Source organism: Hypomesus nipponensis, chromosome 11, assembly GCF_054491055.1.
Source record: "Hypomesus nipponensis isolate SF chromosome 11, ASM5449105v1, whole genome shotgun sequence".
NCBI classification, from domain to species: domain Eukaryota; kingdom Metazoa; phylum Chordata; class Actinopteri; order Osmeriformes; family Osmeridae; genus Hypomesus; species Hypomesus nipponensis.
Window position 1 is genome coordinate 6488381 of NC_140371.1, and position 27932 is coordinate 6516312.

The following is a 27932-nucleotide window of genomic DNA, read 5'->3' on the forward strand; positions in this document are numbered from 1 at the left end:
TTATACACACACATTTATTTGGATACACACAAGCTCACACACACCTGTAGGACTATTTTCTGGGAGATGTACGGTGAGGCTGGAGGGGTTAAAGATCGGGGGGTTGTCATTCAGATCCAGGATGTTGACAGTAAGGGGCACGCTGCTGTTGAGCCCGCCTACATCCTCTGCAACCAGGAAGAACTCCACCCGGGGATCCAGGAAAGCCTCGCGGTCCAACCACACCCCCAGTCTCACTTGCACCTCACCTGCAGCACATGCATGGGGGCATAATCAGAGGACAGGCATGCACTTGTTGACTGTGTGTAGAGTATTGATAAGATTTTAACAATTCCGATTCCTTATCAATTCCTGCTTATCGATTCTATTCCTTATCGATACTCTTATCGATTCTCCCCTCTACAGCCAACTAGGTCTGTGCGTCCTGCACCCCCACACACACACTCGTTCTAAACAAATTTCTCAAACTGGCTTTGAAATGAGCTACCACCTACCACCTCTAAGCCTCTTCAGGCCTCTGTTTTCAAAACAAAATCTAGTCGGACTTAGAAACTTTCAGTTTCCTTGTGTTCAAGCTTCTATTACTCAACACCAGTTGGACTTTCAGGGGTCCTAACAACTGGGGAAATAACTTGAGTGTCACCTTTCAAAAGAGCATTTACATGCATGTACTCCAAATGGTTCAACAACAGCTTTCAATATACTTTGGGTATGTTGTTTAGGCGTTTTCAGGCACATTTAACAGGACTGTTAAAAGGTTAAAGAATTAAAATGCTAAGTTTAATAATAGATAAAAATCGATATGCTCAGTTTAATAATGGGACACGCAAACATTTGCTGATAACACACGCCCCCGATACCGTGAAGTGAACAATAAGATCAATACTAATGTTAGACAAATGCTGGTGTTACGAGTGTCGAGTGTTACCAAAACTACAATAAAATCTGAGATTTCTCAACGACAATCAGGCGAAAGAGACTAATTTGTCCGTTTAACTCCCATAGATTTCCATTCATTTTGCACTCGACCGCGATAACTCCCAGTGGAACTCTGGTGGAACTGCAACAAAATTCGGTACAATGGGGCTTAATAGGGAGTGGGCAGGCTCTCCTTAAACAGGCTCTGAACATATTACTGGCGATTTTCAAGTTGGATCTCATAGCCTAATTGCTGCGGCAAATATGAAAGTAGGCATATGGGCTACGTTGCGAACTACATCCGTAACACCGGAGCTAAAATGTATGCTTCAAATGACGGGACAGAACATAACTTGATCGACTTCACACGTTAAAGGCAAATTGCTTCACACAGTAACAAGTGGTTGTGATCACTTTTGAGCAGCTTAGCTCTACCTTAGATAGATAGAGATGAAGCGTGAACGTTAGCTGTGCTGCTGCATGCATCGAACACATGACGTTCCAGTAACTTCATTTCATAAGTTCATTCCATGCTGTGTGTTCAAATGCTTCTTCATATTTGTAGTATTTCCTCCCTTTGACAAAAAATACATTTTACACGCGTTGTTGTCATTTTGTTGTGTGAAATACAACCATACTTTAGAACGCTTCTTTCTATTTGCCATGTTTGCAGCAGTCTGACTAAACTATAAAAGTTTGCGCATGTGCAACGGCACAGAGAATCGTTAACAGAATCGTTAAGGAATTTTGCTAACGATTCCAAGGAATTGATTCACGAGGAACCGGTTCTAAATTAGAACCGGTTCTCGATACCCATCCCTAACTGTGTGTGTGTGTGTTTGTGTACAATGTGAGCATGTCTGTTAATCTTCTTGTATTTAGTAAAATGTGTACATGGGTGTGAATTTGATTGTGTGTGTGTGTGTGTGTATTTTGATAGTGTATATTAAACCTGTGCTGGCATCCACTGTGAAGAGGTCCAGTCTGGAACCCAGCATACGATATTTGACAACTGCGTTGGGTCCGATATCCCGATCCACTGCCAGTACTGGCCCATTCAGCACTGTCACGGTGGTGCCTGAGAGACAAATGGAGAAGAGGAATAAAGCAACAAAAACAGAGGTGGAGAACACAACAACTAGAAGATAAATCCTGATACAGCTGCCGCACAGCTGCTGATACACATAACCTGTGTGTCATAAAGCTGTATGTTTTATAATTGAATTTACAGGAACCTACATGTGCAGGGACAGGAATTGTTGGCAAATATATAACAGGAATAGTGTGTAAATAAGGAAAATAATTGTGAAGAAATGGAAGTCAATGACAAGGAGGAGATAGATTTGAACCTGCAACCTCTTGAGTTGCAGTTAAACCATAGACCCACTCTTTGACCAAGCATCAAATATTTTTAAAAATGGCATCCCATTAGTTTATATGGCAAATGCTCATTGGCACATTGAAGCTTGCAAAACTGAGATATGGTTAGTAGTGCTGGACGACATTTTTTTTATCGATTTATCGAAGTTGTTATTATTATTATTTTCAATAATATCGAAAATGTCAATAGAGAATAATTAGGAACAGCTGTCCATTTAATTTCTGTGACGCAGCAGAAAATTGCGAAGAAATGGTAGCCTACTTACGCTCACTAAAATATACTGACTGAGCATCTCAAGTGGAGCTAATGTTAACCGCGGAAAATGAGTCTATTATTGCCGAAAACAGTGGCAGCGATAGGGCGAGGGAGCAACTTAAAATGAAGAAATGATTGATAAAAAGGGTTTGTCTTCTTCAGTTATTTGGAAGTACTTTGGCTTTTTGAAATCCGACAAAGAGCAGAGCAATGTTCGGTGCAAATTGTGTAGTAAACAAACAGGTGGCTACCAAGTCTGGTAATACGACAAACCTTTTTTACCACCTGAAGCTAAATCACTCGTTGGAACATTCAGAAAGTGTGAGTTTGTGCCATGGTATTGATAAAAAGCTATATAAGCTAAATAAAAGTTATTTGACCCCAGGTAGGCCTACTTACGGCCTCCCTGGCCGCAAACATTTCTCTCACACCGCGCTGCCTAAACTTTATGGCGAGTGTAGGGAAAAAGTTGAGGAAGAGACTTATTTTGCTACTACTACGGATCTGTGGTCTATCGTCTTAATTATCGTTATCGAATGGAAATATAAATATCTATCGTGATAATTTTAACTATCCCCTAATGGTTAGTGCTATGATAAACTTCTGGCTTGGTTGGTGTTGTGCAATAGAATGGCTTGTCATGCTTAATAATGTTTTTGTTTCCTTATTTAGGCCGCTAATTTCCCCATTTTGGATTTGTTAAAAATGTATTGGTCTTCAACAAAAATTATCGTATGAAAAAGCTAGCCAGGTTTGAGAACAGAAAACACTGGGGAACATAGCTTTGGACATTTAGAGACTGGAGTTAATAGAATACAAATGGCAAAAGGCCATAGCACCACCTATGGTCGGATCAGGGCCACTGTTGGCGTGGTAGGACCATTGCTGGGGCCACATATATCAAACTCTGTGTAACTTCATCCGTAAAGGTATGCATACAGAGAAAATTTGAAATCTCTGTATGCAAAGTTTTTCTTAAATTTATGAACATTGCGTATGCAACCGATATCACACTTTTGTCTTTTCCACTTAACTTGTGATTGTGCGCACGTGAACGGGCTGATTGTCCACACCCCATCAACTCCCATATTTTACCTTACACACAGGAATGGATTAACAAACGGACCTACCGGGCCCAGGCCCAGGGGCCCATGAGCTCAGGGGGCCCCTAAGCCAGAGCCTCTGTGTGGTGACGTCGCTGTGTAACTTTGTATTGATATGATGATATAAAACGATGTGCCGGTATATTCTAGACTTAAGTCATTCATGTCAGTAACAGGCTGCCATTGCTGACGATACATTCATTTATTTTCACTGCCAGTAACCCCTTAACCAATAATATGTGTTTTGAGCTTAAGGTGTCATGAGTATCTGGTAGCTTTCAGAAATAAAATTAGCAGATATTGTCAATCAAGTTCCTCGCATTTCAAGATTTTTTCAAAACATTCAAAAGAAGGATGAGAACAAGAACATTGCAGCGGACGTTAACCGGCCCAAGATGAGATGTGCTGGTGAGGAGGAGGAACAGCCTGGTTGCAGCAATGCTAGTGCTGCACCACTGTGGCTACTGTTGGCACCGGCAGGTGATTCTGTACCACCAGCACAGAGGCCACTGTTGGTTGGTGAGGAGGAGGAGACCGGTGTTGTAGAAGAGTGTCAACAACGCCAACATGCATAGACTCCGCCGACTGTTACAGTGCGTTCACACAGCAGCAGAGCGGGACATTGGCTTCTAATTAATTTTCAATGAAACAAGGCATTGACGCTCGCGTAGGGCATTGTGGAAAGGCGAGCGGAGTGTTGACGCTCGCGTAGGGCATTATGGGAAGGCGAGCGGAGCATTGCAAGTTGGATTTCCTCAACTTTATGTAAATGAGGAGCGTGAACGCTAGCCTAGGCCAATCGTATTGGTTTCTTGTTCCCTGGCAACCGTTGGTCATGGTAAACATTGTCTCGGTTTCAAGATGTAGGAGAAACTCATCGTATATGTGTCTACACACCCAGTCATGTTTTATACGCCTCTGTACGATTAAAGAGACGTTAACAAAAAATATATACCTGGCGCAGGGTTGCCGAGGTTGTCGGTGTCTCTGGTGTGTTAAATTCAGTCTCGTCATATATGCTAGCTACGTAGCGCTTACTTTCTTCTGTGCTAGCTGCATACTACAGTAGTCTAGCTAGTCTAGTTCACCCGGCACATGATTGACGTTCAAGCCATACAGTAAATGTGTAGTGTAGTGGCCATAACCTAGCGAACCCCAGAAAATGTATGAAGTGCTGTATAGCCTAGTTGACAAGATCATGCAACATCTAGTCAGCGTATCTGATTCCTTGCATCCTGCCGTGTAAACGCTGTATTTTGATTGAGACAGGAGCACCTTTATTTATATCAATAATGATTGATATTGTAAGTACATGAACCTAAGTCTGCACACTTGTCCATGACACCATTTTACACAAACTACAACAGTGACCTTAGAGAACTACAACTCTGTATTAACTCTCCTAACACGCCCCGAGCGTGGTGCACTGTGGGAAGGCCAGCGGTGCAGAGCGTTAAAAAATGCTGCAGTGTGAACGCACCGTTAGCGTCATGGAGGATAAGATACAGCCTTCTGAAGGAGAGGAGGGCCAGGCGAGGCTTGGGTTGAAGCTGTAACTGACCCAGCTTTGTGGAGGAACACTCACGGTTAGTGGGCCAAAGTATTTCTTATAGATAGGAGTTAAAGTGTTCCACAATCGGCGTGCACATTATCCAGCCTCTATTAGGGACACTGGGATTGGTGCAAAGACTCGAGTGTTGACAAATGAGCAGCTTACATGCAGACTGCCCAATGGCCAAGTGGTTGATAGACGGTGGATAACGTATTCCATCCACAGGAAATATTAGCTGTTTTCCTAAAAAAAAATCTCAAGTTTCGTTACTGGCTACTTTTGACTGGAGTGCAGAACATGTAGCCTGCATGCTTGCCCTGTATCAGAGAGCCACAAGTGCCACCATGGATTCTGACCTTGTTGAGCAAATCAATGGAGAGAAGCAATATTGGAGAGAGGTGCTTAGGAGAGCGGTCTCTGTCATTAAGTTCCTAGGGGAGAGGGGCCTCGCATTTAGGGGAAATTATAAATTGCTAGGTTCACCAATCACCACTCAATGGCAACTACTTGGGCATCTTGGAAATGTTGTCACAATTTGACCGGTTCTTGGCAGCGCATATTAGCAAGTTTGGACAGATGGGTAGGGGCAATGTTTCATAGAAACACGAAAACAAGCAATTATAAATTAATTACAAAACGCAAAATATTTATTTGTAAGAGTCGACTCTACACCTGATCTATCCCATGTAGATCAGCTCACATTTATATTTCGATTTGTACAATGGATTGCAGGCGCATCTAAAGAAGAGGAATCCATTGATTTGCTATGTCCCCTGCACTGCCCATTCTTTAAATCTGGTCAGAGTCAACAATATTGAAGCCTGTAGCAATGTAGTTGGCAAATATTTTGACTTGTTGCAGTTTCTATATACGTTCATCTCCGCCTCCACGCATCGCTGGGGCACAGTATTTGGAGATTCAAATGTGCGCATCAATCTCACTCTTAAACTCTATCCACTACACGCTGGAGCTGCCATGCTGACTCAACAAAAGCACTTTGGGAAAATTACCAGAATATACAAGAGAGGCTCAGGACTGTGTCTACGGATGACACAGAAAAAAAGGACACACGCTCTGAAGGTGCTGCGCTCTGTGCACAATTGGAGACATTGGAGATGGCGTTCATGGCCAAGTTTTGGGATACTATATTATCCAGTTTTAAAGCAACTAGCACTGTGTTGCAGCGAGGTGATATAGCCCTTGTAACTGCAGTTAGGGCACTCGAATTCTTGCGTGATTTTGTGGCTGCACAGAGACACTTTTTTGACAGTTTTGAGTGTACCTGGCGTCAGCCAGACTTGGAGACATGACAGCCATCACAGAAAGAGACGCAAGACTTTTGCTGACGAGTGGAGAGCAGGATACTGAGCTTGATGGAAGACGCAAGTTTCAGGTAGACTTTTAATGTTGCCATCGACACGCTCACTCAGAGCCTTGGACACCGTCTGGAGGCCTACAGGCACCTGTGCAGTTTGTTTAGTGGGCTTTTCTGTGAAAAATCTGAGGCCAATGCCTCAGAGATTGAGAAGGCAACAGTTCTGGCATCGGCATACCCATCTGACATAGATTACAGTTTAGGCGATGAACTGATTCAGCTCAGATCATTTATTAAGCCTAAAGACACAAGCACAAAAGGACTGCTCCGAAAAATTCTAGATTGTGGCCTGCAATCTATGTTTCCGAATGTTTATGTGGCGCCGCGGCTACTTTTGACTCTGCCCGTCTCTAATTGCGGAGGGAAGCGGTCATTCTCCGTCCTGTTGGCCCTGCAGCTACTGGGGCTGGCTGCAGCACATGTTATCCCCCGCTGCCATTTTTGCACTACACATACACTATGCTGATCTGCACTACACATACATTTAATAAAGTATTTTTTGAATTCAAACCTTAACTCGGTGTGGTCTCCCTACTAGCTATGTTATTTCGACTTTGAGCCGTGTGGTTGTAACGATTACAAAAGTTAATCGTTTAATTCATATAGCCAAAGTCTCTGCTACCATGTAAATAGCATTATGTTGTCTGCCCAGCTCCGATGTCGTTGTTTCATACGGACTCTTATTAAGTAGTGTTTTGCAAGCGTTGTTTTTTTTGTTGCGGCGGCATGCCATGGCACATCCAGGCCCAGGGGCCCGTGGTTTCCTAATCCGTCCATGCTTACACATGGTGGTTGAAACACCCGTATTTTGTCAGGTTTCTCAATAAACCTTTCAATTAACCCATTATGAACTGAATTCCTAATACAAAATTGTCATGGATTGTTATTAATTGTTATTAATAAAAAGTTTACCTGTGAAGCGAGCATGCGTGGGTTGCTATTGATTTAATTTAGGTAGTCTAATTTGGCATTAAGACTCAACATTGGCGACGAGGATGGTCATTTCTTTGTTTGGTTGCTGATTAGCTTACGTCTAATTTTGTTTGAGTAGCTTACAGAGATGGAGAAATCCGCAATCCAAACCGTTTCTTGATACTCTGAGCCGGCTACGCTAGGACCAAGGTGGATGAATATCTTTCGAGTATGCCAATCGGAAAGGATTAATACTCGATGATGATTCTATGGCTGCGACCAAGCAGAGGAGACATGCTTTACTTTACTTCTCTTGCGGGGCCGGATGTACAAGATATATTTTCCACATTGCCAAACACTGGAAACGTGTCAGACTATGCGGCCACAGTTGCCGCACTGAATGTTTACTTCGATCCCCAAGTCTGCATTTGCCCGCATGCATTTCAGAAGATTTCTCCGAATCAAGGTGAGACGGTTCAGCAATTTGCGACACGTCTGAGGCAGATGTTTAGAGACTGTGGATATGGGGGTGACACATACCCCCTTTCCACCAAAGTGAACCGGGAGCTAGTTCGGAGCTGGTGCTAGAGCCAGTTCGGAGCTGGTTCAAGAACGGAGCTCACTAAGAACCGGTTTGCTTTTCCACGGGCGAGAGCCACCACAGAGCCACGTCATTACATCACTGTATACGTCTCATATTTCCCAGCAACGCTAGCGCGGTAGCGCCAAACACAAACACAACATCAACAATTGTGGACGTTTCGTTGCCGTTGTTGCTCATGGTTTTGCGAACCTTTTTTTTAAGAATGTGGCTGCATTATTTGACTCATAAATAAAATTAGTAATCAATCATCCTATTTGCATTTTAATTTTCTTCTTTGAGACTGCTCATTCTTTCACTTAATTAAAATGAAAACGAAAAAGACATTTGAAATTAAATTTTCAAAATATGCCCCAGCAAATAGATCCCAAAATTCAATTTGAAATGTAAAATTTGAAAATGAAAATGCATTTCCAGAAATGCGTTTTCATTTCAAGAACGTGGCTGCAAAATCGTGACCACAATTCAAATTCAAATGCATTTCCAGAAATGCGTTTTCGTGTTCTGCCCATAATTTGAAAAACGAAAATGCATTCTGAGCGGCGCAGCAGAGTGACGTCAGTAGCCTCTCTTCTTCAGCTCCCTGCTGACCGAGCTACCCATCTTGTTCGGTAGGGGGCGGTGTGCACATACGCATTGCATTACATGACAACATTTGCCGGGAAATTTACTGAATTGCCGGGTCTTCCAATAGGGTCCAAATGCAGTGCTCCCTCCTCAGGCCCCTCTAAACTGGAACTCTCTCCTCAGGCCCCTAGAGCCGGAACTCTCTCCTCAGGCCCCTTTTTTCATGTGTATCCGAGGTATTAGCGCCACCGCAATAACCATGCCGAGAACATAGCCTTATGTATCGTTGATGAAATGCCTCATTTAGGCTATCACCGGCCAAACTGGCTAGCGAGTTTTTATTATGAAAATGAAATTTAGCCCGCATTTGGAGGGTGTTAATTTAGAACTCTGTACCTAACGCTAGCCGCAATGCTAATTTCCGCTTTGTTAAACACTATTGACTTATGCTAAAACCGAAGTTCAATGTAAGTTAGCCTATTAATATAAATAGCCTACAGTATCCTCCGACCAGCGGTGGCACTAATACCTCGGATACACATGAAAAAAGGGGCCTGAGGAGAGAGTTCCGGCTTCAGGGGCCTGAGGAGAGAGTTCCGGTTTGGAGGGGCCTGAGGAGGGAGCACTGCATTTGGACCCTTCTCGGGTCTTTAGAGGACGCATCACAGATTATGGCGCTGTCCGTCTCCAATGATCAACAGTAACGTAATCAAAAACGTCACGAAAGAGCCCTTGGGTTGAATTCGTTTTCAACAAACAACATATTACGTTGCTCTGATTGGTTGTAAGTCTATCCAATTGAGCATAGAGGCATTTGTTTTACGAGTTCGGTTGAAACATGCCCCGTAGTCACAGCCCAACGGAGTTTTCAGACTCATATTCTGACTAGAATTATGAGTATGACAACGTCAGGCTACGATTTTGCAGCCACTTTCTTGAAAATGAAAATGCATTTCTGGAAATGCATTTTAATTTTGGTCACGATTTGCTTCCATAGTTTGGGGCGCAGGTGTTCTACGCCCCGGCGAGATGCTATCTCTTGCATTGAGAGGAGTGAACTCATGGTCAATAACCTTTTTCTATTTGCCAAATATTTCATTAATAAGTGCAGATTTTTGAAGACCCCTCCATCCTTTCCTCATTTTATTAATGACCTTTGGGCTTTTGCTTCCTCGCTTTGTACCATCTCAAATGAAAAAGCTTCTAGAGTAGCTAATTTCTTCAATGAGATATGTGACCTATAACTCCTAGGTACCCCTTGCAACAACCTACTTTGATATACATGTTTGTTTCTTTTGTTTTTGTTTTCCTTCCTTTCTTTACCTTGATTTGAGGTTTCATTGATGCTAATTATTGTAATTTTCAACTATGTCTGCCTTTTGAGAATTGTTAATAGTGTTTGAACATAGCCTATTTTGTATGTAAACGTGTCTATTTCTCTAGCCTGACGTTGTCATACTCATAATTCTAGTCAGAATATGAGTCTGAGAACTCTCCGTTGGGCTTTGACTACGGGGCGTGTTTCAAACGAGCCTGGAAAACAAATGCCTCTTAGCTCAACTGGATAGACCTACAACCAATCAGAGCAACGTAATAGGTTGTTTGTTCAAAACGAATTCAACTGAAGCGCTCTTTTGTGACGTGGGTGATTACGTTACCGTTGATCATCTGTCCATCATCGTATAAAGCCCGCCCCCTGGCAATTTCATTGGTACGCCCAGATTCTGGTTTTCTGTAGTTGTTCCCCAATACGAGACCCTCCAGACCCAACTTCCCGACCAAATTTTTTTGTGGGCGGGGAGAAGTTGGGCTGGCAGCCAGGCTACTATTTCTCAATAATAATAAATAAATAAATTAAGAGGAGCGAACTACGCATGTACAACTTATAACGACAGTCAATGGGGCTCCTCGCAAGTAACTTGCGCCCAGGCGGAAATACGTGGCTTATCAGCTAACTTTAGACAACGTATTTTTTCTTCCACATTTTATTGCAGATTCAACATCCTCTTAGCTATGTAATATTGACTTTACTCATTAGACATGTTTTTCTTTCTTTTTAAGTCTTATTCAATTAAGTTTCAGGTCGGAATGTGATGCAGCAGTGGTGGGGCGGCGCCCTAGCTCCCTCTATGAGCCGGCCGCTGCTGGCTAAAACATAAATGTGTTGCTGCTTATTTACACTTCAAAATACTAAGATTGAAGTGTAGGCCTACAATGAAACAGGGTTCTCTTATCATTTCCCTTAGTGCAAGAATGAATGGTGATAGGCTATGAAAAATGGTCCTAACCTTTATGTTTTATATTTATGACTTAAACTTCCCCTTAAGTTTTTCTCTTCTAGTGATATTTTAAAGCAAAAATATTGCATTGATTCATGAATAAAGAACCCACTTTGAAACAACATCGTCACTGGCAGTATCTCTGCTGGAATCCTTATTCCAACATTACCATCTGCAAACTGAAAATATGCCTGCAAAAACGTAAATATGTTTGAAATGTATTTTGGGAAAACTGGCTAATATAAAAAGTTTACTGGAAGAAATCCTTGACAGTAACAACATCCCTGGTCTGAAGACTCTGCGCTCATGTGACCGGCTATCCGCGCTGTAAGTAAGAAAAAGCACATTGAACTGTCAGTTTCTCTATACTCCCTCTATTTCAGCCTCTCTCAATCCTGGTCATTGATCCTGGTACTGTAGCCCTGCATGTTCTAGATGTTTATCTGCTCCAAATGACTGGGTGGTTAAAACAAAAGCTAAGATAGATACCACTTATAAGTGTGCCCTTTGTGTACCTACCCCCACCTGCTGTCACTTGCCAGCCAACCTTCTTCACCGAGGGGATTGTTTGAATGCGCTGGGATTTCTTTAGTATATTTGAGATCGCTTATTTGTAGATATACGTTTCCACTAGTGCTGTCAAACGATTAAAATATTTAATCACGATTAATCGCATTAATGTCATAGTTAACTCGCGATTAATCACAATTAATCACACATTTTTATCCATTCTAAATGTCCCTGATTTCTTTTTTCAAATTTTAATGCTCTTATCAACATAGAAAAGTGGTTCGGATTGCTTTGTGCAAATATTTTTTTTATTGAAAACAACATTGCAATCGCCTGGCTTTGACGAGGGGGCAGAGAATTCGCATCAGCTGTGTGCTTGGCCATCAAGTGGTATTTCAGACTGGACGTGCTGCGATGATAGCTCAGTTTACAACGACAAAACACACAGATCACTGGTCTTGTCAATAGAACCATTTGGCAACTTTTTAAAAGCAAACTTTCCATTCAGAATCTTATTGGCATCCATTTCGGCATCTCGCGCTTGTCATCCACTCAAAACGTAACGTTAGCCCACTACCAGAGAATGTCTAATATCCGTAAACGGGCTCTGCTACTACTCTTTAGCCAGCTCGCAAGCCAAACGAGTGTTTGGCGTGCCTGTTGTTTTGTTTCCGGTCTAGCTAGATCCGGTGTGGTGTTGTAGTTTTTCTAACGTCGGTAGTTGTTGCAACAGCATGTGAAAAAAACTACAACGTTTGCTAGGCCAAAAAGAGCGTTAATCGCGCGATAAAATAATTGACGCCGTTAATTTGGGTTTGCGTTAACGCCGTTAATAACGCGTTAAACTGACAGCACTAGTTTCCACTACAACATTCAAACGGATTTTGAGGTAGATCCAATAAAATAAGCGGAAACAAGGCACAATTTTCCCTCATCTGTCCATATTCTTTTTGTGCAGCGGGGGGAGAAATACTTGTGGCAAGCTAGCTAGATAGAGCAAAGGGCAGTTTGTCAACACTCAAAATGTACTGTAACGCTAGCTCTTAAACAGGGGCAATCGTCAGGCATAGGTCCTAACTGGAAAATCTTAGCTGTTTTTGCAGCCTTGTGAGGACACCTTCATGAACAGATTGACAAAGTTTTTGAAGTTCAGGTAAGTACAGTAGTCGGATTGTTCCACCAATTGAAAAACTAATCTGTGTGTCGCATAGGCCTAGCGTTACAGTGTGCTACATTGGTTTAAAGCTACAGCTACAGGTTCACCAATGAATCGTTTACTTGTGCTCTAATGTCATAATAAATCCTAAAACAAACATGTATTTGTGAGGAATGTTATTATTTTAATGATTGAAAACGGATGCATTCACAGACCGCTGTTGTATAGCAGATGACTGTTTACGAAAGTAGATGTACTAATAATATTAACTACTTACTAACCGAGAGTGAGGTCATGCCGTGAAATATCAAACTGAGGCTGGAACGTATCGACCGAGCGATAGCGAGCTTCTTTTCATTTTGTAAACGAAAATATATGGTACCTCTAGGCTAATTGTAGCTAGCTCTCAAGTCATGTGTTTCATGTGTTGCCTAGCAACTCATTACTTTTGATAGAAAGCGGACAACATGGTTCTGCTAAAATGGCTTTAATTTCAACACAAAATAACGACTCAAGTGATTAAAAGAGTCTAGTCTTCATCCTCACTTTCGATGACAAATCTTTTCAGCATCATCTGGATAGTAAAACTCAGCAGCTGACTCGTCGCTCACTTTGAAGATGACGTCAGAGGGCAATACGGAGCCGTATTGACCGCTGAGGAGGGCAATACGCGTCTGGCATGACTACCCATTACCCAGCAGAAAGCTCGTACCGTCGTTGCCATTTAATAATATACGTTGCGTATATCATACATTACATTTCACAATTGTGTTTTTTTTTTTAAATAAAAATTGTTAAATTAGCAAATAGTTATCACCCTGGCCTTTGCCTGTGGCGTTTCTGCAGCTGGCTTGCGGTTTTAGCTATCTCCCAAAAGTTAACAAGCTGTTAAACCAATGTTCTATCATAGGTAATCACGAGTGAGTTTGTGATGTTGTGAAGTTTGTGACAAAAACAAAAATTATGCCTAAACCGTGCAATGGAATCTAATAATAATAAATCTAATACAAGCAATGCGGCGAAGATGAAGAAGAAGAAGAGGCTTCGCAGATTGGCCCCCAAATACAAGCAACGAAATTGGGATCAAGACGAACATTGACACTGTCTATGGAGTGCAAAAAATTGAGGGACTATTTAGGGTGAGAAAACAATGAGAGAGAAAGAATTATGAGAGAGAATATAGATTGTACCTTGACAAAGGCATTTACTGTACAATTGACACCTAAATTGTTTTGGCAATAAATGAAAATAGGAGAGTAGAAAAGTAACAAAGTATGTAGACTGAGATACACATAAACAGGCTGACAAAAAGACCTATAGACAAGCAGGCAGACAGAAATATGTACCTGCTGGGGAGTTCTCTGTGATCTCTGCCCTGTAGCTGGTCCTGGTGAACACAGGCCTGTTGTCATTCTCATCCAGAATGGTGATCACCAGCAGGTCTGAGTCCTGGACAAAGAAATAAAGGGCAGAAGGGAGGGAAAATTGAAAGAAAAAAAATTGTGTTGAAAGGTAACCATAGCATGTGATTTTGTGACGCCATAGTTTGTAGAATGTGTGTGTGGGTCTGTGTGTGTGTGTGTGTGCATGTTAGTGTGTGTGGGTTTGTGTGAGAGTGAGTGTATGAATGTGTGTATGTGTACCCTGCGAGCGATGCGTGGGTTCTCAGGGTTGTCTTTGACAGTGACAGTCAATATGTATTTGTCCACCCTTTCTCTGTCCAGCGGCCTGTTGACTTGCACCACGCCTGTCTGATGGTCACAGATACACAAGCAAAATATTCAACACAGCTCGTGAATAATGATGACATCAATAAAATAAAACCATCTCTACAACCTATTTTAATTCCTCCAATTTATTTTGGCCCTGTGGTTCTTGTCTTAACCCTCCTCTATCCTTCACTGTTTCTATCTCTCCTTTCCTCTTCTCCCTCTGTTTTTTACTCCCTCATCTTTTATAACTCCCTCCCTCTCTCTCTTCCCCTTCCATAATCTCACAGTGTCATTTATGTAGAAGGTTCCGTCCAGGTTGCCGGCGGTGATGTTGTAGGTGAGCAGGGCGTTCCGTCCACTGTCTGAGTCATGGGCTTGGACTTTGGCCACAGAGGTGTAAATGGCTGCCCCTTCACTCACAAAGGTGTTGTTGGGCAGGTTCAACAGCACTGGGTCATTGTCATTGATGTCCAACACTAGGACCCCCACCACCACCTGACACACATAAACACAACTTTATTTACAGGTCTGAACAGCTATCTTTGAACTATTGCACCTCTAAAGAGTGATGATGGTATGTGTGTGTGAGTGCGCAGTTTACACACACCGTGCTGCTGCGTGAGGGTGTGCCCAGGTCACGGGCTGTGACAGTTATGTTGTAGAAGGCCGTTGTCTCTCTGTCCAACTCCACGTCTCTCCTCACACGCAGCTCTCCTTCCACCGGAGACACCATGAACTCATCTGGGGAGAGAGGGGGATTGAAGGGGAGAGAGAGAGGGAGGAGAGTGAGAAAGAGAGGAAGTTAAGAGATAAGAAGAGAGAGAGAGGGTGAGTGTAAACTTCAAAACTGCATCTACATGTACAGGCAGACAAACAGACCTACGGACAGAAAAACAGATAGAATACACACTCTGGGGGTCTCCAGCAGTAATGCTATACTCGACTTTCCCATTGAGTCCAGAGTCTCCGTCGGTGGCTTTCAGGGTCCATACACGGGGCCCGGGCTGGCCCTCTGTCACTTCATATGGCCCCTCGTAGGCTTTGGGAAAGGTGGGTGTCAAGTCATTCACATCCAGGACATTCACCAGCACCTACAAGGAAACGTGTAGTTTTCACATTAGAACGTACAGTGACCACTCTGCTAACAGTTAACGCAAGTGTTGATTAACCATGAGCTGTATGTTCTTCCTTACCGTTGTGGTAGAGGTCAGGCGGAGGGCAGGGATTGGACACTGGTCCGTTGCTGTGACAACAAGGGCATAACTTCCATGGCTGATCTCATAGTCCAGCTCCTTTACAACCACAATCCATCCCTGGGCAGACAACAGTGGAGATAAAATCAGTCATGCATAAGCCATAAATCAAGAGTATTGTGTTAAATTATTATTAACTGGGCTCTTTATACCGGATCAGAACCTACAGTGATGTTATTGATGCGGAAGGTCTGATCCAGGTTGCCCTGGGCAATGGCGTATCGCAGGGTGCCGTTGATGCCCTCATCCGGGTCAATAGCTGTTACCGTAGCAATAGTGGCCCCCACGGTGAGAGGCCCCTCGCTCAGGATGGTGACGTACTCCTCCTCCGGGAACATGGGGGCATTGTCGTTCTCATCCACAATGCGCACATATATGGTTGTGGATGACTGCAGGAGAAACACACACAAAGGCAGGGAAGCTCTCAGACAAGGCAGGAAGGAAGTAAGGAAAACAGACAAAAAGACATATATAGACATATAGAGATATATAGATCGATAGATTTAGATTTGTTAAATGTATTTATTATTTATTCTTCCAAGAGTAGCTGGTTTGATCAGTGTTTCTTTTCGTTACACTATAGGAAGTTTGCTATTGAAATGGTTCCATTCTGCAACAAATGACATTACGTCTGTAGTATTTTACTCTCGCAGAAAGGCCTAGATGACCTGGCATAGACTCGACAGCTAGAGTTTGAACGCTGATCGAGTCTGCCTGCGGAAATGGGATCACCTTCCCGCCCCAGACAGAGATAATAAACCCGATAAGACTATATATCTGTTTGCACAGCAGACATTTATATAAAATGTCATCATCTGCATAGTTTGACCAAATTACACATAAATAATCAGAATTTATGTAATTGTTTTTTTCGTAGGCTTTATTACGGATGCCAACACAGAGAAAAGCATTTAAGTTGGTTATACTACTCTACAAACCGCTGACAGTATCCGGGGTGATAGACAGTGACGAGAGGGGAAAGAGGGGGAGGAGCAGCGGCGAGAATACTTTTTTGTGAGACTGTATCAAGTTGCGTTCCCACTTTGCTTACGTATCATCTTCCCGCAGAGACTTCAAGTCGATACGGTTAGTGTGAGCGAAGTGACGCCCAAAAGAATCCATAGTAAAATCGGAATTCTTGGGCAGTAAAGACCAGGTAAACCGAGGAGACTTCCAGTTTTTTCAAATGAATAAAATGACGTCGGGACTATATCGAAGTAAAGAGTTGCCACCACGTTTTGCATTAACATTTTGGTTATGCTTTCATCTGATGACCGTGGTTAAAGGTAAGCCAGGCAACCCACTGCTTTACTGTTATTTTTGCTCTGACTATTTTCGTCAACCATATACTGTTAGGGCGTGTGTGGGCTTGTGTTGTAAAATTAGTTTAACAATGTTGATAATCCTGTGTGGCCGCCTTGAATTAAATGTTTGCTTTAATACGGGTGGTGCAACAAAACAATACTTAGACATCGTGTTTCACTTTTATTATATATAATATGAGAAGCAGTCTTGTTATTTAAGTATTGCACATTATTGGTTCATACGTTTTAGCATGTGTTTGCAACCTGTTCATGCCCACACATCATTGCGCAATTTGTTGGCTTCTCTATAATATGGACTTTCGGCAGTAGGTTGTAGTGATATATATTTCTTTTTCTATATAAGATAACAAACATCTGCTTTAAAAAAATGTCCTGCTCTTGACCAACATAATCTTCTGATTTGCCCCGGGGAGCGGCTATGTCAAAATAAGCACAAGTACTAAATCATAGGCTACACCAAAGTCATTGTCCTACTAAAGACTCTTAAAGCCTCTTCATGGGGCTCTCAGTGTCCCGTAGAGTGAACACTACACCGAGTTTTTCCACTGGCATTTGTTGTTGTTTTGAGTTCCGCTCTGAGACGGAACATCTGGTGAAGGCTGCGCTAAAGTTTGTTTAACCTCCACCCTACTGTCCGCCTGTCGTGTAGCGAAGAAAGGCAGCTGTATTTGTGTCCCTGGCGCACCGGGTGATTCACTTCAAATGGCACTAGAATTAAGGGTTCTCAGTTTTGGATTTTGTAGTTCGTACAGGTATTTGTATTTTAAGATAAGATCAAAAGATAAGAAAGTAAAACCTTAATTACGTATGTTGTCTATGGAACAGACAGAAGGCAGATGCTGTCTTATGGCCGTCACCGAACACACCAAGCCGTTTTATCTTTATCTTTGCTTCTTCCAAGCCCCCGATAACATCAAGGTTTTAACGTGGGGTTACTGTGAGGCTTCATCTCAACAAGACTTTGATTTCAGATAAGGACACTCTGTATAGACCTTCTCCAGGCTGTTCTCATTTGGTGTTGGAAACCAAAACCCTGGTTCGAGAGAAGAGCCATTACAAATGGCACACTACGGATGCTGGCTCCACAGGGAGATTCTTCTCTTCCTCCTGTCTCTCTGACGCTGTCTATATTTTCTTTTCTTTCAATCTGTCTGTATGTCTTTCTGTTAATATCTTGTATTTCCTTCTGTCTGTAGGCTATGTCTCTCTATAAATTTATTGAATTTTTCTTGCATTTTTCCCTTTTTCTCTCCCTCTCTCCACTGCATGTGCATTGATCAATTCCCTGTTTTGCAATGGGGCAAATTATTTTTAAGTCCCATGGTTGTTGGCTGATACCCTGATCTGCTTATCCACGAGGGCCAGATATGTTCCAACCATACAATATCCCATTCAAAACAGTTCAAAGTGTCAGTGTAAATGTAATATTCGATGGAAAACCAAGCTAGGTGGAAAAACAGAATGGGGGCATCAATCATTTAATCTGGCTTTCCAATGGGTCTTGTAACACCTGCTCTCTTCTGCCATAGATAAACAGTGGTATGCCTTGAGAGGCCTTCCCAGCAACACAACCTCAACCCTGGGCTTCTTTCCTCACCCTCCCTCTTTCCTCCCATCCTCCCTCCTTCTAGGGGCCAGGGAAGAATTGACCACTGGTGACCATGACTGTGTTCTGAATCATCCCAGCAGAATTGTTGGCTGGGTGAGGCTGCTGGTCAGGGTGGATGAGGAGAACCATGGGAGAGGGGATAAATCGTAACACTAGTGTTTTAATGTCAGCAGGATATGCATTTTCTGTTGTTGGTAAATTGTCTTCCATTCTGGGAATGAGAGTATATGAAGGAAGAAGGGATGAGGAAAGAGAACAGAAAAAAGGGAATAGAAAATAAGGCGATGTCCCCTGAAAAGACAAAACGCTCCCTTAAAAGACAAAACAACAGATTTAAAATAAAATCCGGAGAGGGGACCAAGCAACAGAAGATATGATAAAATAAATAGAGGACATAAGTTTGTTCCTACTTCAGTGAGAACATTAGTCTGTGTCCATGACCACTTGCTGTTGTGAGTAAGTGACCATGGGTGGTGAAATACTCCACAGCATTGGGAAAATGGCCAAGTTACACAGTCACACAGAACGTATGTGTGTGTGTGTGTGTGTGTGTGTGTTGGGAGTCAGATAACCTCTTGATTTGTTTTATCATTGGTTGCTAATCATCCCCAAAGTAGGTGGCGGGGGGAACTTATATAAACACAAAAGTAGATGGTACAGGGCTCAGACTGGGAAGACTGACGTTTAGTACTGGTATGTCTACTCCGTGTAAGTTCAGTAACTGACGTGTTTAGTGTTGTCTGTGCTTTAAAATTGCTTGCCTATCTAGTTCTAGTTACTAGAATGAGATATTCAGTCAGTTAGAATTTAGTGGAACCAGTTCCTATCATAACAGTTTGGACACACATTGCAGCCTGGATTTTAAATACTTTTAGTCTGGTGAGTGGGACCTGTATTTTAATAACAGGTGGTATTTTCAAGAGGTGGGGGAGGCTTACCAGAGTGTATGTGTGGTAGGGGGCGTTGAGGTTGATAATGGGGAGAAACTGAACACAATGGTGGGTGATGTGCTGGGTGGGGTTAGATGGGGGGGGGGTAGGCTGTGAAACAGGAGCCGGAAGAGTGGCTCATTGTAATACACACACACACACACACACGCCACAGGGTTCGCAGTTTCACTCCATACTACTGTCTGGATCTACTATTGCTCTTCCTGGCATAGATTGAGTACAGTAGGTGCAATCACACACACACACACAGGATGAACACACACACACAGGATGAACACACACACACACAACCACCCGGTTTACACCTTGGCCACCTACTGTATTTTCTATTGTGTTGAATATAGGCCAAACACTTTAATCTGGAAGTATCCTGGTGTAGAGTTTTAAACTCTAGACCAACAATAATGTTTCCTGATGCAGCTGTTGGGCTAGGAAGGCTTCCTTGGACGATCAACCGTGGAAGCTTCCAGCTTTCAGTACAGCTTTCAGTGCAGAGGTAATAGCCCAGAGGTGGTGGGTGTCGGTTGGAGCCAGAGAGGGTTGAGGAGAGTAAGATACGTTTGCATGCCTGGACGAGCAGGAAGGAAGTCCACTCCTCAAGCCTTGGCTAGGGACCATAAGCCTCCTGCAGACTCCTTCACATAATTGAGTAACACAAACACACTCACTGACATGCACATACGCACACAAACAATGCACCAACGGGAACTCCGCTTCCCATTCCTCCCCCCGCCCCCCACACACGGCGACATCTTCTTCCCAGTACAGGGTAAGACACATACCGTGTACAAATGCAAGCCCCCTTGCCGGATGTAAAACCAAACTACAAATAGGGCAAACCATCAGGCCTCTCTCCCTCTCTCACACACACCTAGACACACACACTTGCAGATTGTGTCAATTTATACTCCTACATGAGAATAGTTGTAAAGCAGCTTGTGGTTGTAAGGCTTCTTGGTGTAATCAATGTTTTGTGGGCTTGTGTAATGGTCAGGGAATGTGTGTGTAATGGTTTCAGCATGCATGCCCTGTGGAGAGAGAGGCTTTGTTGTGTTACTCTGCTACTCCTGTTTAGGTGTAGCACATGGGGAGGAAGGCTGGTGTGAATAATAATACATTTGATTTATATAGCGCTTTTCAAGGTACTCAAAGTCGCTTTACAGAGTCCAGCCATCATTCAGACACAGTCAAACCGGTGGTGGTACGGAAGCGTGGCTGCCAATCCGCACCTACGGCCCCTCCGACCACCACCAACATTTGTTGCCAACATTTGTTACCAACATTCATACGATACGTCTTTATGATGGTGGGGGAAACCAGAGTACCCGGAAGAAAACCCACACAGGCACGGGGAGAACATTTAAACTCCACACAGAGGGGGAAGCAACCAGGGTTTGAACTAGGGACCTTCTAGCTGTGATGCGACAGTGCTAACCACTGAGCCACCGTGCTGCCCATGGAACTTGAACTTCATACCATGTGACCTGATCCTCTGATTCTGGTATTTTAACCTTGCGTGATGATGGAAGCCTTTTGAACATGGTGTGAAGACAGGTAGGGTATGATACTGTGAGTGTATGTGTCTCTGTTACCCCCTTTCCACCAAAGTGAACCGGGAGCTAGTTCGGAGCTGGTGCTAGAGTCGGTTCGAAGCTGGTTCAATTTGCAAGCCTTCTAAGAACCGGTTTGCTTTTCCATGGGCTAGAGAGCCACCACAGAGCCACGTCATTACATCACTGTATACGTCTCATCTTTCCCAGCAACGCTAGCGCGGCAGCGCCAAACACAAAGTAGAGCCCATCTAAAGGCTGTTTATCCTAAGAACGCGAGGTTGAGATGCGTGTTTTCTTGGCTATTGTGCAATACCCTGGACTCGCAGCAGTATGACAACACTGGCACTATCAGCCGAAATTTTTTATTATACATATATACAATTACGATTTACAAGTACTGTTAAGCTGAAATATGAATTGTAAAAACTTAGAGCAATGGCGGTCAAAGGATTCTGTTCGTCTTATTGGTCACTTGTTGTTTCCCTTTCACTTTCCCTGGTTTGGAGCTGGTTTTCAGTAGCCTGGTCCTAACCAGACTCTCGTACATTTCATTTGTACAAAGAGTCTGGCCTCGCTCCATTGACAATCGTTGACTTCCTTGTAGGCGGGTACTCTGTTGAAGTTTAAAACTATTGGATCTGCCCAGAGCCACTCTGATCTGCCATAACCAATCGCTAGCATTTGCATTAGCCAATTCCTTCACCACTACTGTAACAGAGCTAGCTGCCGTAGCTGGAAACTTTTCCTGAACCCCGTGGGGAGGAGGGCCACAACATCATGGCCACCAACAAAACTCAGCAAAACGTGTTCTTGCTCCGGCTTTAGCTGTTGGATATTTGGCAGCGTTGTCAGAACGGACTGAATGGCTTGGCTCGCATCTTTCTCCACCCAACTCTGTTCGCTGATTGGCCAGTTAAAAAGTAACCTGCAAAATTTGTCTTACCTACTGAATGGCCAGACCGAGTACAGAAGCAACATCCAAATTGAGCGGAAGTACGTAGGTCGGCAGAGCCAGGCTAGGTTCTCAGGCTGTCGAAAGAGAAAGAACTGGTTCGAGATTAAGCACCGGCTCCGAACCAGCACCCAAAACGCGTCGGTGGAAAAGGGGTACGTGTGCGTGTGTTCGTATTGTGTTAGTCTGTGTAGTTATAGGTATTGAAGTGAGGCAAAGCTGAAAGTAAGGTTAGTTGTAGTGGTTTTCTGCATTAGCTGGTACTGGGGAACTGAAGTTTTGTGTGATTGGATCCTTGAGAGAAGCAGACATGTCTTGCACTGACAAAGGACAGCTTGTAGCAGTGAAAACAACCACCACTGATAATCCACCATTTACAGTGCGTTCACACTGCAGCCATCACTCACCTTCCCTTATATATTACCTTACCTTATATATATATATATATATATATATATATATATATATATATATATATAGTTCTCTCTCTATTAAGCTTAGTTCTCTAAGTTTCTCTTAGTTTCTCCTCCACATTGAAACCTAAAAATGTTTACCATGGTTGCTGCTACGTTATGAGAAACAAGAAAACACTCTGTGGACATCGCTAGCGAAAAGCGCTCCTCATTTGCTTAAAGTTGATAAAATCTCAAATCTGTCGCGTCGCTACCCACAATGCACCACGCAAGCAATTCGCCTGGCTCCATAGAAAATGAATGGAAAACATGTTGTCGCTTGCATCGCGTCGCTGCAGTGTGAATGCACTGTTACAGTAAACACATCCCATAAGCAACTCTCTAATTGAACATGAAATATTTTAAGACCACAGTCACTATACTACACTACTATACATCTACTGTGTGTAGTTCCATCATACTAGCTCTACCTTTTACAAACATCGATTTGGCTGTGAGTACCTCCGCTGCCGGCAATGATAGCCATTCTGTGTTTGTACTTTTTTTAAAGGGCATAAAGGCACAACAATCCTGCCTTAAACAGACTGTATAAAAGGGGCTTCTGTCTACCTCTCTATCTCTCTCTCACTCTCTCACTCTCTCACTCTCTCACTCACTCAGTCACTCTCTCTCTCACTCTCTCTCTCACTCTCTCTCTCACTCTCTCTCTCACTCTCTCTCTCACTCTCTCTCTCACTCTCTCTCTCACTCTCTCTCTCACTCTCTCTCTCACTCTCTCTCTCACTCTCTCTCACTTTCCCTCTCCAAATCTCTTTCTCCCTTTCTGTCTCTACCCCTCTCTCTCTATTGGTAAGTTATCTCTATAGAGTGAATTTGTTTAGCCAGCAGACGTACAATGTCCCTCTGTCTACACTCCAACCACAAATGAATAGACAGAGTACAGGAAGTGAAATATGCAGATGCAGAATATGCAAAAAAATAAAATAATAAAATACCGGAAAATAAATATACAGCATGTAGTATGAAGACTGTGAAATTATGATGTGCTAGTTAGAAACAAACTGGTTGGAAACAGTCGTCACAAACCCCTGGTTTTCTAGATTCTGCAATGTTTTGAATATCTTCTTCAAACCATTGACTCATCAACAAACCTGCCAAACCACAAACAAACCCATCACCAACAAAACCCCACCTACTCTGTCTTCCCTTCTCTGCAGTCCACGCCACAATGTCACAAGGACATTCCAGCATGAGTGTCTCTGCCCCCTACATGTCATATGCCTGCCCTGAGGGTGCCAGCGTCAAATTGATGTGCACCCAGAAAGGTGCCAAAGAGCATCCCGGCGACCAGTTACACTACCACTGGCGCTTCACCCCTCACATGGATAATGACTGTCATGAGAAGGTGCATCCCCGTGGCGCCGGGACCAACCATGGCCAAGGCAACAACTCCTTGCCCCCCGGAGTCCAATACGGTAATGGTGGGAACTATTTTTGGTTGGCCCTTCAAAACGTCACCCACAGCGACCAGGGGCGTTACTGCTGTCAGAGTCTGGAGATCGAACACATGAAGCTGGTCCAGAGACAACACAGCCATGTCCTGCTAACTGTCACACCACGTAAGGACATACAGCATGGACTTTGAGTGTGTGTGTATATAGGGAGGGTGTGTGTGTGTGTGTGTTGGGGGCAGCAGAGAGAAAGAGAAACAGAGATGGAGAGAGATGTCATGTGCATGACTTTGCATGTATGTGAATGTGTGTTGATCAGTGTAAATTCCTAAGAGGGGGAAACAAGTTATCTGATGTGACCTTCACTCTCCAGGAAGACCTGGCTCTTCAAACTGCACTCACTGGAACCCCCGTCCACAAGATGGTACAGAACCTTCCATACAGTCTTCCACCTTCAGCAGCTACAACACTCTCAACCATTTGGGTCAACTTGGTCAATTACCATTTGTAAACACTGCTGAATACTTGTAGTAGTGCACATGTTAGGCTACCCTTTGCAATGAATACCAATGGTTCAACTTCACAAGTGCAAACTGTAAGACAAATCAAACAAACCTCAAGCACTTAAAAATATTTTGTTTTCTATCATCAGGTTAACTTTAGTTTGTGTCACTGCTCTGTCCTTAGGTTCAGTATCTGCAGGCCTGGCAACAGCAGCATGCATCATGGCCATTTTCTCTCTGCCGGTCATCCTGGTCCTAGTCTACAAGCAAAGGCAGAATGCCCACTCCAGTCGACGTGAGTTTAATGCACACGCACGCACACACACACACACACACACATACAAACTGTACAAACATAAGTACAGGTTGTGTAGAAAGCACACACACGTCTCATAAACTACTAGTTGTACTACTTTGACTGATATTCTCTTCCTTAGTGTAACTGGGGAACACACACACACATACACAGGGAAAAGCTTAAAGTAGATCTGACAAAAGGACCGTTTCCCTTTCCCCTCTCCCAGGTGCACATGAGCTGGTAAGAATGGACAGGTAAGTTTCCCACAGACTACACAGCTGGGCTGAGCTCAGTCATACACAAGAACCCACAGTCCCACAATAACACAGCAGAGCACTGTTTATAAGATACACAGATACACCACCATTAGTAACAACAACAGGAAGTAAGAAAATGAGACAATAACCCTGAATTATTATTTATCACCATTTTGTGACTGTAGATTTTAAATGTTTTTATACAATTTAAGCTTTTATTTGTCATATATATTGCTGATTTTGGATGCATCATGTGTCTGTGTCTCTTGTTTGTGTGTGTGTTCAGCGAGGCCCTAGGCCATGAAAACCCCATGTTCCTGGGGGGCTCCCCCCAGGTGAAGACCCGTACTGTGTCCCAAATCATGACCAGGCAGTCCTCCGAGTCTGGACGCCACCTGCTGTCTGAACCGGGAACTCCGCTTTCTCCCCCCCCACATGGCGACGTCTTCTTCCCAGTGCAGGGTAAGACACATACCGTGTACAAACTTGCACGTACACACACACTCTTTCTCTCTATGACACTGTTACTCTGATGTAATGTAATCTAACCCAAGCATGGTTTTCCATGCCTGTCAGTTCTGAGCAACATCCTGAATCTGGGGCTGCCCAAACTGACACATCCAGAAACACAGATACACACACCAATACACACATTATCACACCCACACACTTACACCATATGCATGCACATACATACTGTAACCTACACACAGACACAGAGCTTGCTTTGGCATTGTCTTTGATCTGGTATGCAGCATCTCTCTAGTTTCACTCTTAAAAAGAGTGAGAGAGGTTCTCTGCACTGCTACCCTGACTGTACTCTACCCATAACACCGCCATTCACCAAATCACACACACACAGATGATTTGTACTGGATCCTCTGGCCACAGTTTTATTATGGCCAGGGTACTTGCAAAGACATTCCATGCATTCCGAGAAGAATTGTGTGTTTCCTGGTACTGTAGGCTTGTCTAAAAGCTACCTGTGTACACACTACTATCCACCGCACCTGGACCAATCACTGCCAGAGACTTCTAGGTACACTTGATTTAACACCTTGTGCATTGCACGCCCATGTATCCGTCCCAAATGTATGTAAAAGATATACTGCATCCACAGACAAGTTCTACGAATGAACTTATCAAGACTGTGTTTCTTCATTAGAGTTTCCTCTTACTGTATATGTCACAATACTGGCTTAAAACCGCTTTCTGCTTCTGCTTTCTACTGAGTCACATCTTGTTCCAAGAAACGTCTGTGTGTGTGTGTGCTTGAGCACGTGCATAAGCATGTGTCTGTAAGCGCTTGTGTGTCTCTGCACATCTTTGCTTAAGAGAGGGGAAGTATGTGTAAAAATCACATTTCAACCATGCCTTATTTTTTTTTAGGCAAACTTTTGCAATATATACACATTGCTAGTAAGTAATGCAGTAAATACCACTATCTCTCAAATTGAAATGCTTCTCTCTCTCCCTCCCCAGATCCTATCCCAGAATCTCCAGACTTCCTGCAAGTGTGAGGGTGGAAGGCGGGGCCTTGTCTCCCTGAACTCTGACCGAGAACAACCTCTGTGGTTCCCCTTCCTCCCACTCTCCTCTTCTTCTCCCTAACCTACCCACTTTTCACCCATCTTTCTCCCCCTTCTAAGTTTCTTCTCCTCTCCTCTCATCCCTAACATTTACTCCTTTACTCATTTACTCCCCCCCCCCCTCACACTCACCCACTCCTTCCTCCTTACTGCTAGCATGCTACCACAGCAATGTCCCTCTTGCAGCCTGTGTCATGGTCCTCTGTGTTGAAACTGCTCTACTCTCTGGGCTTCAGACTCACGCCAACTGCAACAACACCCAGAGGCAGGAGAAGCAGTGCAGTGGGGGCCGGCCATATGTGCAGCGTGCCTGTCTGGCTGCAGACAGTTACTGGATGTAACAGAGCTGATTGCTTGGGCTGTCCCAGGACTGTGGGGAGAGAGTGTGTGTGTAGGGGTTAAAGGTCCCACAAAGCAGCTCCTGGAGAATCCCTATGGCAGTTCTCAGAGTATCTTGTCCAGTTATCCCCCCATCTATTAGTTCAAATAGGGCCCTCTGGGCAAGCATAGGCATCCATGAAGAGCTGTGCCAGTGTATCAGAGATATAAACATATCCTTTAACACAGGAGAAAAAGTAAACAGGCCTGTGTTTTCAAACCGGACCAAAGATATCCTAGTTTCTAAACATTGCTCTCCATCAGTGTATTTCACTACCTCATTTACATACAATCCCTTCCTAGAAACATGCACCCCCCTTCACTCAAAGATGTCCTAATACTCACCACACTCATTATCAGATATGGTGACAGGGAGGCATGGTTTCAAGATCTGGCCTGGCCTTAGGTCTAGAAATCTCCCATATGTGTCAAACGTTCTACAGCTTTCACTGCCTTCCAAAATGACCACTATGTTTCAAGACAAGGTTTTTTTTTTCAACCTTCTATAAATGTGTTATTGTTCGTATGTTATGTTTATATGTAAATTACTTTTATAAAGCTTTATAATTTTTTATTGTGTCCCTTCTAATTCATAAAAAAATTATGTTGCCATCCAGCCAACAGTGAGTTGGAGTAGCAGTTAATTTAGGAAGATAATGACAGGTAGAGCTGGTTGACAGGTGTTTCTATAAGAGGTGCTCAAACAGAGAATCCCAAACAAAGTATGTTGCAAAGGGACAGGGTGAAATGAAAGTGCTTTTGTCTTCGTTGATTTTTTTGTTTCTTGTTTAATCAAATGCAGTGGCTTATGTGTACTTTGTGCTTGTGGTTGGTATGAGTGTATGTGTGTGCAAGTTTTTAGCAAATGTTGGGTTTACACTATACTTAAGGTGGGCAAACATCGTTCAAGAAATGCAGAAAGTTATTTGTTGTTTAAAGTACATAAAAGCTGTATGTGTTATACATTCTTTATTCTACATTTCACAATAAATCGAAGTTCTTATACCCCTTTGTCCTGCTTTCTTATACCCCTTTGTCCTGCTTTGTCATACAGCAAACTGTAGGCTGTCAGTGCTATCA

At 43.3% G+C, this 27932-nt stretch overlaps 2 protein-coding genes across 7 annotated transcripts in view; one reads left to right on the top strand and one right to left on the bottom strand.

The window, feature by feature from the left end:
* The window catches only part of LOC146267930 (cadherin-23-like), an 81753-nt gene that overhangs the window by 51369 nt on the left and 2452 nt on the right, over positions 1 to 27932 (bottom strand). For all 4 annotated transcript variants that reach the window (XM_084667091.1, XM_084667092.1, XM_084667089.1 and 1 more), the window contains exons 5-13: positions 15742 to 15963; positions 15515 to 15634; positions 15232 to 15412; positions 14929 to 15062; positions 14607 to 14816; positions 14253 to 14360; positions 13956 to 14058; positions 1871 to 1996; positions 45 to 248 (exon numbers count right to left, since the gene is read on the bottom strand). In XM_084667091.1, coding sequence (XP_084523217.1) covers positions 45 to 248; positions 1871 to 1996; positions 13956 to 14058; positions 14253 to 14360; positions 14607 to 14816; positions 14929 to 15062; positions 15232 to 15412; positions 15515 to 15634; positions 15742 to 15963 — 1408 coding nt within the window. The remainder of the gene's footprint in view (positions 1 to 44; positions 249 to 1870; positions 1997 to 13955; positions 14059 to 14252; positions 14361 to 14606; positions 14817 to 14928; positions 15063 to 15231; positions 15413 to 15514; positions 15635 to 15741; positions 15964 to 27932) is intronic.
* Positions 16570 to 27857, top strand: vsir (V-set immunoregulatory receptor). Of its 3 annotated transcripts, none has more exons than XM_084667097.1 (7): positions 16570 to 16860; positions 23594 to 23995; positions 24201 to 24251; positions 24515 to 24625; positions 24855 to 24882; positions 25172 to 25347; positions 26368 to 27857. In XM_084667097.1, the coding sequence occupies exons 1-7, from the start codon at positions 16761 to 16763 to the stop codon at positions 26403 to 26405; spliced, it is 906 nt and encodes a 301-aa protein (XP_084523223.1). In that variant the 5' UTR covers positions 16570 to 16760; the 3' UTR covers positions 26406 to 27857. The 3 variants fall into 3 exon arrangements, with proteins under 3 accessions (XP_084523223.1, XP_084523224.1, XP_084523225.1); XM_084667098.1 differs by lacking the exon at positions 16570 to 16860 and adding an exon at positions 18171 to 18601; XM_084667099.1 differs by lacking the exon at positions 16570 to 16860 and adding an exon at positions 19856 to 21012.